The 21,110-nt window shown below is 33.9% G+C and overlaps 1 protein-coding gene across 1 annotated transcript in view; it reads right to left on the reverse strand.

The window, feature by feature from the left end:
* Positions 1–5,062: 5,062 nt before the first annotated feature.
* LOC126884197 (zinc finger protein 271-like) overlaps positions 5,063–21,110 on the reverse strand; it is a 40,375-nt gene continuing 24,327 nt past the window's right edge. The window contains exon 2 of the mRNA XM_050650062.1: positions 5,063–8,885. Within this exon, the coding sequence (XP_050506019.1) occupies positions 7,063–8,885 (1,823 nt within the window). The 3' untranslated portion in view covers positions 5,063–7,062. The remainder of the gene's footprint in view (positions 8,886–21,110) is intronic.

A 21,110-nucleotide genomic window follows, 5' to 3' on the forward strand; every position in this document is an offset into this window, starting at 1 on the left:
TTTTCCAATTAAAAGCTGTGTTAAGTATCTTGGTACCTATCTAGACAGGAAATTGTCATGGAAAGATCACATTCATCATATTGTTAAAAAATCAGAAAACTCAATAAATATTTTAAGAGCTTTCTGTAAAACAAATTGGGGAGCAGACCCAAATATTGCTTTGATGTTTTACCGTAACATGATCAGACCCATTTTCGACTATAGCTGTCATTTTTTTGGATCAGCGACCAATACACTTTTAAATAAACTTGAAATTCAAAAAAATAAATGCTTAAGTTTATGCCTAGGCTATTTAAAATCCACTCCAGTCCAAATAATGGAAAATGAAGCAGTGGAACCTCCATTGCATTTACGCCGCCAATTTCTCAGTGATAAATTTACAACTCGAATTCTGTCCAAAAAATGTAATTACCTTCAAGATCTACATGAGCTATCAGTTTTAGACCTCACTCATAGGTACTGGAGAACTAAAAAATCTATACCTTTGGTAGAAAGTTATCTAAGTACGGTAAAGTACAGTGAAGTTATCTATAAAAGCCAAATTCCGCCTTACTACAGTGCAATGACAAAAACCTTATTTTCTAACAAGGTTAAAACATGTTATTTAAACTCACATTTACCGCACAAATATGTTTGATACACTTATTAGAGAAAAATGGTTAAATTTTCAGTACATATTTACCGATGGGTCAAAAGACGCAAATGGAACGGGCTGTGCAGTATTCCACGAAAACAAAAATTACCATCATCAATATAGCCTACCTATTGAATGCTCAATATACACAGCAGAAATGATAGCAGTAATGTTTGCTGTTCAGTATGTACTACTGAATCCAACTAGCAATTATGTTATATTTACTGACAGTAAAAGCGTGGTGGACAGATTGAGTAACATTCAAACAGTCAAACACATAAACCACATTGAATTGAATATTCTTAAAACTCTGTTTGAAATTATACAATTAGGAGTAAATGTAACAATTGCTTGGATTAATGGTCATTCGGGAATAAAAGGCAATGAAATAGTTGACAATTTTGCTAAATCAGCTTATGTGATCGGAGAAAAAATAAACAAAAATTTAATTCCAGCTTCAGATATTGATACTTTTAGCAGACAAAAACTTAAAAATAATTGGCAATTGCATTACAGAGAATCTAATACTGGCTCAAATTTTGCTCATTGTAACCCTAGGATATTCTCAAAAAGATGGTTTTACACAGAATATAACAGACATTTTATAAAGACCATTAATCGGTTGAGAGCCAATCATGCTCTTACGCCATCTTACATGCATAGAATCGGCTTGGCAGATACTCCCAATTGTACTTGTGGCAAAATCGGAGATCTAACACATGTCATATTAGAATGTCATTTAAACATAAATAACATAAACGACCTTTATAAGGAATTAAAGGATTTAAAATGTTTTTTCCCAATAAACCTAAATACTTTAATATTTACAAATGATATGGAAATTCTTCATCTCATTTATAAACATGTTAAATTATGTAAATACAAGTTGTAAACGTAATATGTAATAAATAATCATAATTTGTTAATGTGGTTTGAAAAAATAAAAAAAATATTAAAAAAAACAAAATAAAATAATAACAAAAAAAAATAATAAACAAAAAAAAGAAAAAAAAAGGAACAAAAATAAAAAAGAATAGAAAAAAAAAGAAGTAAAAAAAAGTGTTTCGCACAAATTAAAATATATATTAAAAAAAACACAGTAAAATAATTAAAAAAAAACAAAATAAAAAAAGCTACACAATGTACCAATGTATCTATAAAAATAAAATTGTAGAATGTACTTATGTTATAAGAAATTTATGACTATTAGTCCTGTCGCCAGGGGGGGTACAACGGCCTCGTTAATTCAGATGGACTTACTCAAGGTTTTTTTATGTATTTTGACCCGTAGAACACGAATTTTTTGGGTAACAGTTGATCCGGATGTCGATAAGATTGTTATAGACCAAGAACTTGAGGAATCAAATAACAGCGATTTTTGGCAAAACAAAACAATATTTTGTATTTTTTGGGCCATTTTAAGTAAAAAATATTTCTACAAGTTTTTTCGTAGGATGCACAGTTTTCGAGATAAACGCGGTTGAACTTTAAAAAAATCGAAAAACTGCAATTTTTGAACCCGAATAACTTTTGATTAAAAAATAAAATAGCAAGTCTGCTTACCGCATTTGAAAGTTTAAGTCAAATTATATCGGTTTTGATTATTTGCATTGGTAAAAATTTATTTTTTTATTGTTTAACAAAGCTATAAACACGTAGGGTTTCCCGTGCTTTTACATGCGTTTTAACACATGTAACGTAGAAATAGTCTTGATTGCACTAGTACCTATTCTACCTACTCGTTCGATTTTAAATGAGAAATCATAGAAACATCACTCACGCACTAGTTGTTTGTAGCTTTGTTTAACAATAACACAATAAATTTTTAGCAATGCAAATAATCAAAACCGACATAATTTGACTTGAACTTTCAAAGGCGCTTAGCAGAATTGCTATTTTATTTTTTAATCAAAAGTTATTCGGGTTTAAAAATTGCAGTTTTTCGATTTTTTGAAAGTTCAACCGCGTTTATCTCGAAAACTCTGCATCCTACTAAAAAACTTGTAGAAATATTTTTTGCTTAAAATGACCCAAAAAATACAAAATATTGTTTTGTTTTGCCAAAAATCGCTGTTATTTGATTCCTCAAGTTCTTGGTCTATAACAATCTTATCGACATCCGGATCAACTGTTACCCAAAAAATTCGTTTTCTACGGGTCAAAATACATAAAAAAAACTTGGGTAAGTCCATCTGAATTAACGAGGCCGTTGTACCCCCCCTGGCGACAGGACTATATGAATCTGCAATCAATCAGAAACAAGTCTGGCTAATTGGCTCTGCCAAAGCCATTTTTCAAAAAAAAAACAATTTTTTATGGCACTTATATTAGAGACGAGGATGAAGAGATACTTAAACAAAAAAGCAGTATGTATTAGATAGATTAATAAAACTGACTTAATTAATTTTTATAAATCAAGTCGAGTCTTTGATCGTTTATGGAAGCAAATCTATCAATGATATCTTCCTAGAAAGGATGCTTGTGCAAAGTTTATATAATAGTTCTCTATGAGTGCGATAACAGTCAAACTAAAAGTTTTTAGCCTTTTTAAGCACGAAAAACTTCTCTTTCTACAGATACGGTATTCGATGGAATTGTCAGAATTCAACAAAACAAATTATAGGCTTCTGTAACAATGTCTTTAATTAGTTTTAATTTTATAACCATTTCTTGCAAATTACCATTTTTTAAATTTCCGTCAGCATAAAAAGGCAGAGCTCTCTTTTAAGTCTTTGAATTTTAGTAAATATTTGCCAAAAACTCAAAATAAATTTTGAAAAGCGTCGGAAGGAATGATCAAACTGTATAACCCAAACTTTGTTGTATCTGCTAAGCTTATTCATCACAATCACAATTCACAAAGAATTTTAATTCATCACAATCCTGAAAATGTACATCCATTTCCATTAAAATATATATATTAAATAGAAAAATTGGGTAGAATTTGCATTCGTGCTCATACCATCATCACACCTATAGATCTTTTCAAAGTATTAATAACGGTCATTGTGCTTGCTTTGCCAAAAACAGAATTAAAAAATTATTCGCTTCTTTTATCACGTATTAATTGACGAGTCCTTTTTATCTAGTTTAAACAAAAATGAATATCTAGGGACGTTTTTTTTAAGAACGTCATATAAAATATCTGTTATAATATGAAAAATGTCGATAAAAACGTAAACTCAAAATCATTTAAATCTCATAAAAAGCCTTTAGCCAGCTGAACTGATTTGCGGTCTTCCATCTTCCGAAAAAAAAACGAATACTGCCCATCATAGCACGCATCCAACTAAAATTTTACTAGGTGAATACGGTGGACTTATTTTTAAATTCATCTGCACTTGCTAATTTGGGTACTACCAGTGCCAATATGAAGACGTCACGTTGCCATGACAACCGTTGACGCTTGTGCAGCCGGGAACCGAAATTTCATCTACGTCTTCATCTAACTCTGCTCGAGTCATAGAAGTCAAATGACACAGGTCAGTATCTGACCGTCAAAAACCTACAGTTTTAATTTTTGGATTACATATTGAAATTCTTTTTTAATTTTTGGATTACATATTAAAATTCTTTTTTAATTTTTGGATTAATTAAAAAAAAATAGGTTTATAATTAATTTCAGTATTTAGATATAATAATGCTACTTATATTTTTTTAGTCTCAATTTGATTATATTTTTTGGTGAAGATCACCTTCACCTGGCCGGCCGCCGCTGCTTGAAATGTCTCCTAATTGTTCCTCCATGTCATTTGTTTCCGTCAACCTTTCCTGCGGTGTACTTCCAAATTTTTCTTCAGTGTTCCTTTCACGTTTCCAAAATTTTCAGCGTATCTGTCCTTAATTTATTTTCTTTATATTTTATTACTGATTTCTTTTTTCTTACTTGTTCTTAATTTTCTTATCCTAGTCCAAAACGATTTATTGTTTACTACGTATTTTTCGTTTATATCTTCTCCAACTTTCTTGCTTCTTTCGCTATATTTCTTTTCTACTATATAGTTTTCTCTGTCGGATTGTATTTTTGTTTTATATTTTTTCCATGCTGTTTTTTCTTTGATCTTTTCTTTTACATTAGAGTTCCACCATTCTGTTCTTTTCCTATGTTTATTTATTACTATTTTTTCACATGCCTCTTTCGCTGTCTTCAGTATAATTTCTTTGAAAGCTTTCTCTGTTTTTCCTCCGTTATTTTGTCAAATTCTGTATCTGTGTCTTTTTCATATTTTTCTTTGATTTCTTTGTTTTTCATTTTGTGTATTGTTATTTTCTTGTAATCTTGTATTCCTTCTTCATTTATTGTACTAATTGTACATAGCCTAGGTTGGCTACAGTGTACTTATGACTTATCGACAGTATACAGTCAATGTCAAGATTTTGAACGCAAGACAAGATGGTTGTATTGTGTTGAATTAAATAATAAAGAAATAATCCAATAATAAATTTATTTAGTCATTTCTAAACTAAATATCTACAATGTTATACTCCAGAACACTAACCGAGGGTTAAGAGGCTACAGTAGCGCATCATCAAAACGGAAAACGCGTTCCAAGATTGCGGCTTTAATTTTGAATAACAAGAGATATTGGGCATACATATTCGTAATATAGTAAAGAATGGCGGTACAGAGCCCAACTTGAGAAATATGTTAGTGTGTGGAAATTAAATACAATATTAAAAAAACGAGCCTGTACCCACAGGCGTGCGCAGCATATTTCTAATATGGTTGCCGAGACTAATTTTACCGCCCCTACCCCTAACTTTATAATAAACTTATTTTCTACAATATTAAAAAATATCAAAGGAGCAAAGTGAAATATTAAAAAAAAAATCAATTCTTTGTATCTCTTCTAGTTAACAATTGTTTTGCCTCATATATAAAATTCTGGATAATGTAAATTGAATTTTAGCGCCCCTCCGTCACAACTGTGAGTGCCGCGGCACCCACAGTACGCACGCACTACCTGTACCGCCATTAAGTACAAAAAAATACTTTCTTCAAATAAACATTTTTATCCCATGCCTAGATTTTGTCATATTGGAACTATGTACTAAAATTTTTTATCTCTAACAAGAAATCGAACATATGATTTGACATATTGACAAACCTGCGTCAGATTTATAAGTGTAATAGCACGATTCTCTTATCTGTTCTGTTATTTGTATCAATATCTGTTCAGTGCAGTAATGTTGATTTTATAATTAATTTATTATATTTTTGTGTAATAGAACTAAGTTGTTGGACTATTTGAAAAAATAGATTATTGTTAATTGTGAATTTTATACAGTAAGGACGTTTGAGTTGGAATAAATTCATTGTCTCGAGAATTGGTGAATTTGTAGAGAAATTCTAAGACAGGTCGACTTTTATTTTGAAATTATGACTTTTTGGCATACATATCATATTAGTGACGTCATCCATCTGCGCGTGATGACGTAATCGATGACTTTTTTAAATAAGAGTAGGGGTTGTGTGATAGCCCATTTGAAAGGTTATTCAATTCTCTATTCAGTAATATAAGCAATAACCTAATTATTTATACAAGGTGGCCAAAAATAGTTTTTTTGATTAAATTAATTGACACGAAAAGAAGAATGTAAGCAATTTATTTAATTCAAAATACGTTTTACTGCTGTCAGAAGACAGGTAAAAATGTTTATTGCACAAATAAACATTGCTTTTCGCTTAAATTTAATGTTCAAACTGCTAAGAGACAAGTAGGTGGCAGCTTTAACATTGAATTTAAGCGAAAACAATAGTTATTTGTCAACTAAACATTTCTTTCCGTTTTCTGACAGCATTAAGATGTGTTTTGATTTAAATGAATTACACAAATTCTTCTTTTTGTCCTAATTATTGTAATTCAAAATTAATTTTTTTGGAAACCCTTTATAAATAATTATGTTAACGTTTATATTACTGAATTAAGAGAATTAAATTCATTCCTAGTTTCATTTCTTTTTATCTCACAACTTAATACGTTTTCCATCTTTTGCGCTATTTTGCCGGTTATTAGCACACTGTATAAAGTTTTAGAAGGATTTTTTTATTCTAAAAATATTATCAATAGTTTTGAAAAAATGGGAAAAGTTAATTTAAAGTTCTATTTTAAAAAAAGGGTTGAAACTAGTTAGAGTGCTTTTGGCGCTCTATGAACTAAAATAAGACTGCTCTTATTTCGCTTCAAAACGAAATGATTATTTATTATTGTTTTATTATTATTTCTTGCAAATACCTATGTTAACATAAAATTTTCACCCATTTTGGTTTATTTGTATAAATAATTATTCAATGATAATAAAATTTTGTTTCTATTACTCAAGATAATGTCAAACATTGCCACTGTTACCAAAGTTTCACAGAACTTTCGAAAAAGGGTATGATAATTTCTCTCACAGTTATATTGATGACGCGCTAATGTAGGCTCTTAAGGCCTTTCTCCAGTATGCACTCTTAAATGTCTTTTCAAATGATTTGATCCATTAAATTGCTTGAAACAAATTTCACACTTATGCGGTTTTTCTCCAGTGTGCACCCTCAAATGTGTTTTCAAATTTGCTGTTTGAGAAAACTTCTTGAAACAAATTTCACAATTGTGTGGTTTTTCCCCAGTATGCACTCTTAAATGTGTTTTCAAATGCTCTTTTTGAGGAAACTGCTTGAAACAGATTTCACACTGGTACGGGCTTTGTCCATTGTGTATTTCCAAATGACGTTTCAAACGATCCATTCGAGAAAACTGCTTAAAACAAATTTCGCACTTGTGAGGTTTTTCGCCAGTGTGCCCTATCAAATGATTTTTCAAATGACATGCTTCACTAAATCGCTTAAAACAAATTTCACACTTGTGAGATTTTTCTCCAGTATGCACTTTTAAATGTCTTTTCAAATGATTTGATCCATTAAATTGCTTGAAACAAATTTCACACTTATGCGGTTTTTCTCCAGTGTGCACCCTCAAATGTGTTTTCAAATTTGCTGTTTGAGAAAACTTCTTGGAACAAATTTCACAATTGTGTGGTTTTTCCCCAGTATGCACTCTTAAATGTGTTTTCAAATGCTCTTTTTGAGGAAACTGCTTGAAACAAATTTCGCACTTGTGAGGTTTTTCGCCAGTGTGCCCTATCAAATGATTTTTCAAATGACACGCTTCACTAAATCGCTTGAAACAAATTTCACAGTTGTGCGGTTTTTCTCCAGTGTGCTCTCTCAAATGTTTTTTAAATTCACTTGTAGTAATAAACTGCTTTAAACAAATATCACACGTTTGAGGTTTTTCTCTAGTATGCACCCTCAAATGTTTTTTCAAAGTACTTGCTTGAATAAATTGCTTAAAACATATTTCACACTTGTGCGGTTTTTCTCCAGTATGCACTCTTGAATGTCTTTTCAAATCACTTGTTGTAGTAAACTGCTTTAAACAAGTTTCACACTTGTACGGTTTTTCTCCCGTGTGCACTCTCAAATGTGTTTTCAAATGAATTGCTTGAGAAAACTGTTTTAAACAAATTTCACACTTATAAGGTCTCTCTTCACTGTGAATTTCCGAATGTTTGTTCAAATCGCTTCTTCTAATAAACTCCTTTAAACAAGTTTCACACTTGAGCGGTTTTTCGCCAGTGTGCATTCTCAAATGCATTTTCAAATCAGTTGAAGTAATAAACCCCTTTAAACAAATTTCACATTTGTATGGCTTTTTGTACCGCTGTTCTTTAGTGGTGTGAACCCTCAAATGTGTTTTCAAATTAATTGTTTGAGAAAACTGCTTAAAACAAATATCACACTTGTATGGCTTTTCCCCAGTGTGTATCATCAAATGCCTTTTCAAATTTGCTGTTTGAGAAAACTTCTTGAAACAAATTTCACAATTGTGTGGTTTTTCTCCAGTGTGCACTCTTAAATGAATTTTCAAATCGGATGCTTGGGTAAACTGCTTCAAACAAATTTCACAATTGTATGATTTTTCTCCAGTGTGAATCATCAAATGTGTTTTCAAAGTACTCGCTACACTAAACTGTTTAAAACAAATTTCACATTTGTGAGGTTTTTCTCCAGTATGCACCCTTAAATGTCTTTTCCAATAACTCGCATCACTAAATTGCTTGAAACAAATTTCACACTTGAAAGTTTTTTCTCCAGTGTGCTTTCTCAAATAATGTGATTTCAAATTATTTGTTTGAGAAAACTGCTTGAAACAGTTTGTGGGGCTTCGTCCAGCCCCAACTTTCTTTTTGTTCTCCTGGGAACAACCTAAAATACAAACCAACTATAAATATTTAACTACAAATACACTGCGCGTCAGAAAAACGGCACCCCAAAAAATGGGTCATTTTTGATGTCTCGTATCTCCTAAAGCTATTGTCCGGTTTAACTAATTTTTTAAATATGTTATAGCCTTATTTTTTATTAATATCGCTGTAATAATATTGTTGCTAAACAGGTAAATTTTCATTGTATGCCGGGTGACGAATCAAACTGTGTTTCTTTCTCACAGTTCGCAACACTCTGCGGAATATTCTAGCACTTATAAAACACTGAAAATTAAACCCAACTATAGCCTTAGGTTTTCTTAACATTCTGTTTTTTTATTCATTCTTTTATGTTGGATAATACAAAAGATAGGTATTTTAGCAACTGGCCATGGTCTTCATCAGTACAGGGTGTTTCTAAATAAGTGCAACAAACTTTAAGGGGTAATTCTGCATTAAAAGATAACGACAGTTTGATTTATAAACCTATATCCGCAAATGCTTCGTTTCAGAGATAGGAGGTGTTGCCATTTTTCTTACAAACTGACGATTTATTTATTGCTCTAAAACCGGTTGAGATATGCAAATGAAATTTGGTTGGTTTTAAGACGTAGTTATTGCACATTTCTTGACATACAATTAAAAATTTTATATCCACCATTGGCGCGCATACGGGTAATATGATCGGTCATATTACCCGTATGCGCGCCAATGGTGAATATAAAATTCTTAGTTGCATGTCAAAAAATGCGCAATAACTATCCGATTTTAAACAATAAATAAATCGTCAGTTTGTAAGAAAAAATTCAACATCCCGTATCTCGGAAACGAAGCATTTGCGGACATACGATTATAAAGCACGGAAGGAGCCTTCAAGCAAGTGATATTATAAGAACAAAATGTCACTGGCGCTCCCTAGAAACGCCCCTCGGGCGGCCAATCCTTCCACCACTGGATCCGAACAAACGAGAATCAACGGCTCTTTTCAGAGCCTACATTGACAATGATGACCATAAACATTGAGGGTATTACTAGTAATAAACAGGAAATTTTGTCTGAACTGTGTAAAATCCACAAGTGTGATATATTATGTATACAAGAGACTCACCGTGACATCAGTACATAGACCTAGCGTTGAGGGAATGCAGCTTATCATTGAACATCCAAGTGCAAAACACGGAAGCGCCATCTTCGTGAGGAGAGATATTGATCAGATGTAGAGATGGTACAGAATAGCATTTTTCGGTAATAGGTTGGAACTGAACCTATTCCAAACAAATACCTATTCCAGAAACCGAATGCGAGTTTCGATTCCGACGTGAAAAGACGATATATCGATCGCCCTACTTTGTTCCTAGTTGTGCCACTATTGCCTTGCGCTGCATCATTTTTTTTTGTTATTGGCATACACATTAGTGATTCATCCAGTTACAAGTTAATGTTTTAGCCCTATGCATCAAATTCAAACGATCAAACTAGTGGGTAGGTACCAATAATTTTTTAAGGTCGATGTTTATGCAGAATTCGTTTATGCAAATGGAACATGAAGACACTAAGTTATTACAGAAGATAGGATCGATTAGATTATAGTCATATAAATAAAAACATAATGCGAAAGAGTCAAAATTTTAACAGTTTTAAATGACAACTATACCCGCCATAAATTAGAAATCTGTTACAGCCGTATCGACCTGAAATTCTTTTGAACCCATCACATTAAACAGATGTGAGATGTTGGAATCGAAACAGACGCCGCCGATCCGTTTCTCGATGGTACCTATTCCGTACCTATTTCATTTCAAATCTCTTGCCCGGTCGTTCCGAAAAGTGTACGGCCGGCGCTGGAATCGTAACCGATGCGGTCAAGTTTTGTCACTTGTAATACGTGGAATAGTCGATTGAAACATTCCGACGTACCCGCTCCAGTTCCATCATGCCATCCCTAATCGAAACGAACGTCACCGATGTGTCCCCTACTAACCCTACGGTGGCTCTTTCGATGTGGCTGTGCTAAAGCCTATTCCGAGTGAGAATCCAGTTCGAGTTTATTGTAAATTGCGGATTTCGGTCGATGCGGCGCCGTTGGAATCGAAACCGATGCCGTCGACTTTTTGTCACTGGTGCGTGGAATAGACGATTGGAACCTATTCTGAGGTACCTGCTCCAGTTCCATCATGCCATCTCTAATCAGCTGAAAAACATGCTACGACATTGAAATTCTTACCGTCGAAATAGGAGCCTGCACAGTGACATCTGTGTATAAACCACCCTGGAGACTTTGTTTTCTCCCCTCCAAAAAGTTTCGCTTTTCAAAAAACCAGATTCATCCTCGGGAATTTTAATAGTCATAATGTTCATTGGGGCTACGCTTCAACTGATAAAAATGGAAATCTTGTGGAATCGTGGGCTGAACAAAACAATCTGGCACTGCTGCATTACCCAAAGCTACCCTATTCGTTCCAGAGCAAAGTGTGGAAGAAAGGTTACAACCCTGATCTCATCTTCATCAGCATGTCTTTAGAGGACCGTTGCGTTAGAAAGGTATATAAGCCTATACCAAAAACACAACATAGGCCCGTGGGAATAACCGTATATAGCGCTATAAAAGCTCCCAAAATCCCTATCAAACGAAAGTTTAATTTCAAAAAAGCGAACTGGGAAAAATATACTGATGAATTGGAAACACAAGTGAAAAACATAGTCCCGATCCCCAAAAACTGTGATGCGTTTATCAAACTTGTAAAACGAATCTCATGTAAACACATACCCAGAGTATGTCAACAACATTACATACAGTCGGAAAAATGAAAGAATACCCATGAACGATCACATCAATCACATATTATTCAAATTATTAATAATCTATCTCTCTCGTTTATTTATGAAAAAGAAACAGCAAATACAAAATATGTGATTGATGTGATCGTTCATGGGCATTCTTTCATTTTTCCGACTGTATCTGGTCTGAACGACAAAGCAAAAGACATTATGACAAAGTACACCGAAGAATATAGCAAAGACACATTTAGCGAAGTTACGGCAGAGATAGGGGAGAGACTGCAGCAAATACTAAATGCCTCCAGATAAGAACGGTGTAGCTAGACATTAAGTAAAATGGATATGACGCATAGCGCACAGTAGTAAGCAGGCTTGAAATATGATCAAAAAACTTAATGGTGATCCCACAGAGATGAAAGAGCCATGTGCAATAACGCCAAATCAGATAGCCCACCAACTGCTTCTGAATGGTAAAGCAAACCATCGTTGCAAAACGCCAAAGATCATAAGAACTCAAGACCAGGAAAAAACTCTCTTGCGAAACCCATTTACCATCGAAGAGCTCAAAAATGGTATTGACTATATGAAAAATGGAAAATCACCTGGGGTGAACAAAATTCTAACAGAGCAGATAAAACACTTCGGGCAAAAAGCGAGACAATAGGTGCTCGATCTATTCAACTGATTCCAAAACTGTGGCGTAACTCAAAAGTAGTAGACCTTCTGAAACCCGGGAAAGAACCTGAACTACCGAGTAGCTACCGTTCCGATATCTATGCTATGCCATTTGTATAAATTGTATGAACGCCTCATTTTGAACCGCATCCAGGAAAAACTAGATGCAAAACTAATCCCGCAACAAGCAGGCTTCAGACCAGGTAAATCATGCACAGGCCAAGTGCTGAACCTAACAGAGTACTTAGAGGAGGGATTTGAGCAGAAAGAGATAGTGGAGTAGCCTTGATAGACCTCACAGCGGCCTATGATACGCTAAACCACAGAACCTTGCTAACTAAGATCTATAACACTGTGCTTGACTATGACCTGGTAAATATGATTAGATCACTGTTGTGTAATAGACGCTTCTACGTTGTGCTAAATGGAAAGAAGAGCAAATGAAGAACGCAAAAAATGGCCTACCTCAAGGAAGTGTTCTAGCGCCGTCTCTATTTAACATCTACACCAACGACCAACAATGCACCCTCAGATTGAGAGTTCTGTTTACGCTGACGACCTTGGTATCGCCGTAAAAGGGAAAACACTCACACAAGTGGAGTCGACAATGGAAGAGGCTTTAAAATGATATCAACTTACTACCAACAAAACTCATTAAAACCAAACCCTGCTAAAACCCAAGTATGTGCATTCCATCTCAACAACCATCTGGCGCATGTAAAACTGAATGTTTCTTGGGAGGGACAACGCTTGGAACATACTGATAGGCCCAAATATCTTGGAGTGATACTAGACGGGTCACTAACGTATAAATTCCATTGTCAGAGCTCAAGACAAAAGGTTTCTACGAGAAACAACCTTCTCCGGAAACTTATAGGGAGCAAGTGGGGTGCAAACCCCCAGGTCTTAAAGTCAACAGCTGAGGCCTTATGTTTCTCAAAATTGGAATATGCTTGTCCCGTTTGGGGTAGATCTAGACACGCCCAACAAGTCACCACGGCCTTAAATGAAACATGTAGAATAATTACCGGTTGTATGAAGCCTACCCTTCTACCCCAACTGTACCGGGCAGCTGGATTCGCATCACCAGACGACCGTAGATGCGCCTCACAATATGTGGAGAAGTTTAGGCAAACTTTCGATGAAAGGCACCAATTATATGGGTTTGACAAACCGCCAGGAACCAGCCGACTTAAATCAAGGAAAAGGTTTATGAGAACTGTCAGCGTCGAACCACCCGAACTGTTCCCCCTACATCCAGAACGACCTACTGGAATGAACCTGGACTGCAGAACCTGGCGGACACTCAACCGCATACGCACAGGTGTTGCCCCTGTAAAACAGAACCCCATTAAATGGGGCATCAAGACAGATAACGACGCTCTTTGTGAATGTGGGGAAATACAGAACGTGGAGCACCTGAGAGTGTGCAGACTTTGCCCCTCACAGTGCACCCTCGATGTCATTATTTTTTAATGTAGAATTACCCCTTAAAGTTTGTCGCACTTATTCAGAAACACCCTGTACTGATGAAGAACATGGCTAGTTGTTAAAGTACATAACTTTTGTATTATCCAACATAAGCGAATGAATCAAAAAACAGAACAGAATATTAAGAAAATCCGAGGCTATAGTTGGGTTTTAATTTTAGTATTTTATAAATGCTAGAATATTCCACAGGGTCTTGCGAACTTTAAGAAAAAAATACAGTTTGATTAGTACATCCGGTATACAATGAAAATTTACCTGTATAGCAAGAATATTATTACAACGATATTGTTAAACAAAGCTGTAACATATTAAATAAATTACTTAAATCGGACAACAGGTTTAGGAGATACGAGACATCAAAAATGACCCATTTTTTGGGGTGTCCGTTCTCTCTGACGCGCCAGTGTAGAACTCAAAAACGAAGCGAGATAATATATTAAATAAAGTACAATTAAATCGGTCATTGCGAAAACAATCTAAGTCCATATTTTGGGTAAAATGACTTTTCGGCGCCATGATGTTTTTAAGATTTAAATCAACCATTCCGCGCAAACACAATTAAATTACTGTTTATATTGTATGTTTAAATACTGTATGGTAGGTCGGTATGTTTTTCGGTCAGTTCGAAAACAACACATGTCCTTTACTTGTGTATTTTGACAGTTTCTTGCTGATAATAAAGAAAGTTTTAGTACAGAAATTAAAAATCATGGTTCATTTCGAAAACAACATAAGTCCACAAAATTAAAAACTTAATATCAAAAAAACTAAGTAACATTTAGTCTTTTTCTTGTATCCACAGAGAACGGCAGTTCTCACCAGTGGCGCACAACACCCCTACAAGCGACACTATATATACACGAAATTTTCGATTTTCTAAACCTGACTGAATGGAAAATTGGGCCACATCCCATCTTAAAGTTTACGAAAAGACTCGTCCATCCATATGTTACTTCTCCATTTTGGTCCAAGGGTGTGGAATTTACGGCCCTTCCCATTTAAAGCCTGTTTTTCGTTCTCGTCCCCAAAACTCCCAAAAATTTCAAAAATTTAAGCCCGACCTTTGCGGCTTCTGATAGCATAGATGATTACCTTTCCAACGCATGTTTAATTTTGAAAATCGGTTGTACCATCCAAAAGTTATCGAGCTCAGAAATATGACTCTATTTTTATTTAAAAAATGGAAAATGTTTGTGGATATGTATGTTTGTATGTATGTATTATTAGTGTAGGAAACAGAGGTTGAACCTTGCAAAATGGACACAAGTCCGGTTTTATTTTTTTTCTGTGATATCAAGGGGTGCTTATTATAAGACTAACTTTTTCTGAAAAAATTTCGCCCCGGAACCCCCCTTTTCACCCCTTTAAAGAGGGTAATTTGTGGTTTTTGCGGAACGTAGCCCTTCCTGTACCTTTTACAAAAAAACTTTTTATAGAAATATGAAGGGGACTATATTTTCTACGATTTATTTCCCGACAGCATATGTCTATCATCCACCGTTTAGCGGGGGTGGCTCCCCAAAGTTGACAAGTTTTTAAAAAAGATGTTTTAAAAATATATATATTTTTCCCTAACTATAACGGAAATTAAGAAGAAATCCTGCGACAATTATTCACAAATAAGTGTCTGATTTTTTGGTATAGGTTTGACTTAAGGGTAATTGCCCTATTTTTAATTACAGGGTGTTACATTTTAAAAAACCCCTTTTTATACCATCTGAACCGTTTATGCTAGAGTAAAAAAACTTTCAGCGATTACCCATGTACTGGTGTTATTTACAAATTTGTATAATGTACCCCCATTTTTTCCCCGGAATCACCGCAAAAAAAGAAGAATTAATAAATAAAGGGATTTTCTTGGAATCCTTCACACACAATGCCCTTTATTAATATGCTTCATATACCATTTTGTGCACGTTATTATTACCCATGCATGGACACCAAAAGCGATTTCCTAGTGCAACCCCTGTAGCCAAAAAAAAATAAATAAAATGGGGGGTTGAAATTTTTTTTTGTTTTTTGCTTTTTGATCCATATGAGCATATGCTTCATCAGTAGTGCTTTTCAAAAATATATATGGTTATTGCAACATACCTGCGGAAACCACCCCTGTCCTTAAAAATATACTGCAGAAACTACCCCTAGCCCTTGGCGAGCATGTTTTTACGATTTTCTCATTACCTATGGATTCTTTTTAAACAAAACTTATACAAGGTTAAATATCACTATTTTGCTCTAAAAATTAGGTCCTATTAATTTTTTTCGTATAAGCAACTGTTACGGCACAGTGGCGCCGTAAACCTCATATATGCTTTGCCGGGCTCCAGTTTTTGTTTTTTATTTCGTCATCTGTTCGTTTTATTGATAAAGTACTTATGTAAAATAAAACAACACAGTGTAACCTACAAATTATGACCTATGCACATTTTACATTCTTTGCGCCCCAAAGCCACAGTGGTGGCCCAAAATCAATTTTTGCATATTTTCGGCACCTACACGTATTTTATTGCATTACTGCTACTTTAATAGCACAATATTCACCCTTAAGTGGTCACTAAGCAGTGGCGGATCGAGGGAGGGGTGATGGGGGGCGATCACCCCCCTCTTAAACCAAGTGTATAAACTTCGGGCTAATCAATGATGATTGACCATATTCTTGAATTAATCATTTTAATATAAAAACTTCATTTGGAAAAAGGGATATATTTTGAGTTTTTTATTGCTGCTTTGACAAGAGTTAGTTTTCTAATAATATTTTCAGTTGTTAGCATCAACCATAGCAACATCCATCATTAAATCAAAGCTTACATTAAAAAGTGTAACAAAATAAATTTTATAAAATGTCTAAACATACCGGCCCCCTTGAAAGGACGCAGTTCTTTCGAAAACGTACAGAACTAACAAATTAACATACAAAACACAAATAAAATTAACAGTCTATTGGCAAAACACATACACGATTGAGTGCTCTTTTTGTTTCATTACCACGCACTCTAACAGTCACAACTCTAGTAACTCCATCTGGACCTGGATGCATTTCTGTCACTCGTCCAAGAGGCCATTGAAGTGGAGGAGCCCTGTCGTCTTTGATCAGTACCAGAGATCCTAGCTTTAACATTTGGTGGCAATTAGATCTCCATTTCTGACGCATTTGTAGCTCGTTCAAGTACTCTAGTTGCCATCTTGACCATAGTTGTTGAACCATTAATTGTATAGATTGCCATTTGTCGAGACGGTTCTCAGGAACATGAGTGATATCACACTCTGGCAACATAGTTAAGGTACGTCCAATGATAAAGTGAGCTGGCGTCAAGGCAGTGCTATCATCAGGATCGCCGGAAATAGGACAAAGTGGCCTAGAATTCAATATACCTTCCACCTGGTGCAACAATGTACTAAATTCTTCAAAAGTGAAAGATCGACAACCCATTACTCTTTTTAGATGAGACTTAATACTTTTTATTCCCGCTTCCCATAAACCCCCAAACGTTGGAGAATTTGCAGGTATAAAATGCCATTTTATTTTTTCATGTAACAGACTTTGAGAAATCGAGTCAGATGATTTTTCTAAAAACTCATAAACAGTATTTATTTCCTTGTTTGCACCTATGTAATTTGAACCATTATCAGAATAAATATTACAAGGTCTTCCTCTTCTACTTATAAATCTTTTGAAGCTTGCTAAAAACGCATCAGTGGTAAGATCTGATACTAACTCAATGTGTACAGCCTTAGTACACATGCAAATAAAAATACATATATAAGCTTTGGTTAATTTAGCACCTCTAGTTTTGCGATCCTTGATAAGGAAAGGACCACCATAATCAGTACCTACATTTTGAAAAACTGAAAAACTATTTACCCGATTCTGGGGCAAATCACCCATTAAATAGTTTAGAGGTTTTGGCTTAGTTTTAAAGCAAGCTATACATTTATTTATAACATATTTACAGCAGCTACGAGCTGAAATAGGCCAGTATTTTTGCCTCAATGAAAAAATTAACTGTTGAACACCACAATGAAGCAAACGTTCATGTTCATTTAATAAAATTCTTTTTGTTAAAATATGATTATTTGGTAAAATAATTTGGTGTTTGCTGTCAAACGGAATATTACTATTTCTTAAACGTCCACCAACCTTTAGTAACCTTTCATGAATAAAAGGATTCAAAGAAATAATTTTACTTTTATTTGGTATTTCTTTATTATTCATTAGACGCTTGTATTCTAATGGAAAACATTCTCTTTGAACAGAATTTATTGCTAATGCTATAGCTGCTTCAATCTCTTCTGGTGTTAGTACACCAGTCTTTCTATTTGATTTATTATTAACTTTACAATTATTACAAAATCGTAAAATATATGCTAAAATCCTTAAAAATTTGTTCAATGAAGAAAAATGCTCTAACAAATAGTTAACCAAATTAAAGTCATTAACAGCAACACAAGAAACAACCTTTGCCTCCGGTACATTCTGACATTGTTCAGGATTTAAAATATTCCATTTTTTACTATCTTTAAGAAGCCATTCTGGTCCAGACCACCACAAATTATTATTCATTAAATTATCTACCGAAACTCCTCGTGACAACAAATCTGCTGGATTGTGTTCTGATCGAACATGATTCCAAGAAGTAATATTAGTCAAATTTTGTATTTCTTGCACTCGATTGGCAACAAATTGTTTCCATTTACTTGGATCATCCTTAATCCAATACAAACAAATTGTGGAGTCAGTCCAACAATAAATACCATTCACTGGAATACATATAAAATCCGAAACCTTTTTTATTAAATTAGCTAGTAAAACTGTCGCACAAAGTTCCAATCTAGGGAGATTTAACAATTTCAATGGTGCAACCCGTGATTTTGCACATAACAAATTACATATAAAAGTTCCTGACGACATTAAACATCTTATATAGATACAGCAACCATAAGCCCGTGTAGATGCATCACTGAAACCATGTAATTCAATATTAATATAATCTGATATACTAGCATGACGTGGTATTTTTAATTCATTCAAAGAATTTAAATTACTATAAAATTCTAACCAAATTTTAATAAGGTCTTGCGGTAACTCTTGATCCCATTCAACTTTTCTTTTCCACAAATCTTGCATTATTAACTTTGCATTTATTACAATAGGGCCTAATAGTCCTAATGGATCGTATATCTGACAAATTACCGATAGAATACAGCGTTTATTCCATTGACGTGGTTCAATAGAAAAATCAATATTTATTTTATATCCAATAAAATCATTCTGTGGATCCCAATAGATCCCTAACATTTTATTTTGTTCACCTAATGGAAGTACAGCAACATCTAAATCATTATTAATGTTAAAATCTTTAACTATATTTGGTTCATTACAAAGCCATTTTCGTAATTCAAACCCTGAATCAGCTAAAACTTTCGAAACATCTTTCTGTATCTTTATTATTTCTTCTTTAGTATCTGAGGAACTGAGCAAGTCATCCATATAGAAGTCGCGCTGAATTATTTTTGATGCTAATGGATAATCATGCTTATTATCTTCAGCTACTTGTAACAAACTCCTAACAGCAAGATACGGAGCAGATGCGGTACCGTATGTAACAGTATTTAACTTATAACATTTTAGTTCTTCATTTGAGTCTGCACGCCAAATTATTTTTTGAAACTGACAATCATCTTCATCCACTAAAACTTGACGATACATTTTTGATATATCACCGCTTATAACATACTTGTGTAGACGAAACCTTAGAAGAATTGAAAATATATCTTGTTGAAGAGATGGACCTATATATTGCACATCATTTATAGACAGACCTGAACTTGATTTTGCAGAACCATCAAAGACTACACGACATTTAGTCGTTAAACTAGAATGTTTTATCACAGCATGATGCGGTAAAAAATATCCGTTATCATTGTTAAAATCCGTCTCCGACATATGTCCCAATTCCATATACTCATTCATAAAAGTAACATACATACTCTTCAAATCTTTATTTTTGTTTAAACGTTTTTCCAATAAGTCAAATCTATGCAACGCCATAGTTTTAGAATCCCCTAATTCATTGATCGTATCTTTAAATGGGATTTTAATTACATACCTTCCTGAAGAATTTTTTCTAACCGTTTCCTTAAAATAATTTTCGCAAAACATTTCTTCATTTGACAATATTTTTCTTGACGAACCCAATTCTTCAATCTCCCAGAACTTTACTAATTGATTATTTATTGATTCATTATAAGAATTAACATTAAAATATGTATGAGAATTTTTAGGTTCCAGGGAATTAAGGTATAAATTTCCAGCAATTATCCAACCAAATTTTGTATTTTGCAAAATCGGCATATTTGGACCTAAAGGTTTTTTACCTCTTAACAAAACAGACCAAAATATACTCGAACCTAGCAATAAATCTATATCATCAGATACATAAAAATCTGGATCTGCCAACTTTAAACCTAAGGGAATTTTTAAATAATTTTTATTGAAAGACCTGATCGGTAACTTTCCCGTAATATTGGGAATAACCAAACAATGAGTATCCATAATAAAATTTCCTTGGGAAGAACTTATAGTGACAATCGCTTCTTTATTAATTTTTGCTAGCGCCTCTCCAACACCCTTGACCAAATGTTCTACCTTTTGACATTTTAAATCTAATAATTTACAAATTTTCTCACTAATAAAACTACTCTGAGAACCGCTATCCAATAATCCACGACAAACAATCGATTTATTTCCATTTACAATGCGAACTAAGACCGTCGACAATAAAACCTCAGAAATCTCATATGAATTGGCAACGTCTTTGGAAATATGAAGAGAAGAACTTAGCTGACGTTGATCGTTGTCTGAGCGTTCAATACAGTTATCGATTATGTCGATATTTGGATTCGATCCTGTTCTATGTTGATTCGGATCGTTTATATCAGTAGTAACCATATTTCTAGGAACATTTGCGTTGGGATTATTTAAATGCAATAATGAGTTATGCAATTTATGACATTTTATACACTTTTGTAACTTGCATTTCCATGTAGGATGTGAATTTCTTAAACAATTTAAACACAAATTTAATCTTTTGGCAGCCGAGATTCTGTCATTTATATTTAATTTTAAAAATGCATCGCATTTATATATCGGATGATCATTTTGACAAAAGTAACATTTGACACTAGACTGACGTTCAATAGAAGCAAAACTTCGAGAATTTACATTGCGAACCTTTGCTTTATTATTTTTATAACCAGAAGATATTTGAAGCTTCTCTAACAT

Source organism: Diabrotica virgifera, chromosome 5 (genome assembly GCF_917563875.1).
Source record: "Diabrotica virgifera virgifera chromosome 5, PGI_DIABVI_V3a".
Lineage (NCBI taxonomy): Eukaryota > Metazoa > Arthropoda > Insecta > Coleoptera > Chrysomelidae > Diabrotica > Diabrotica virgifera.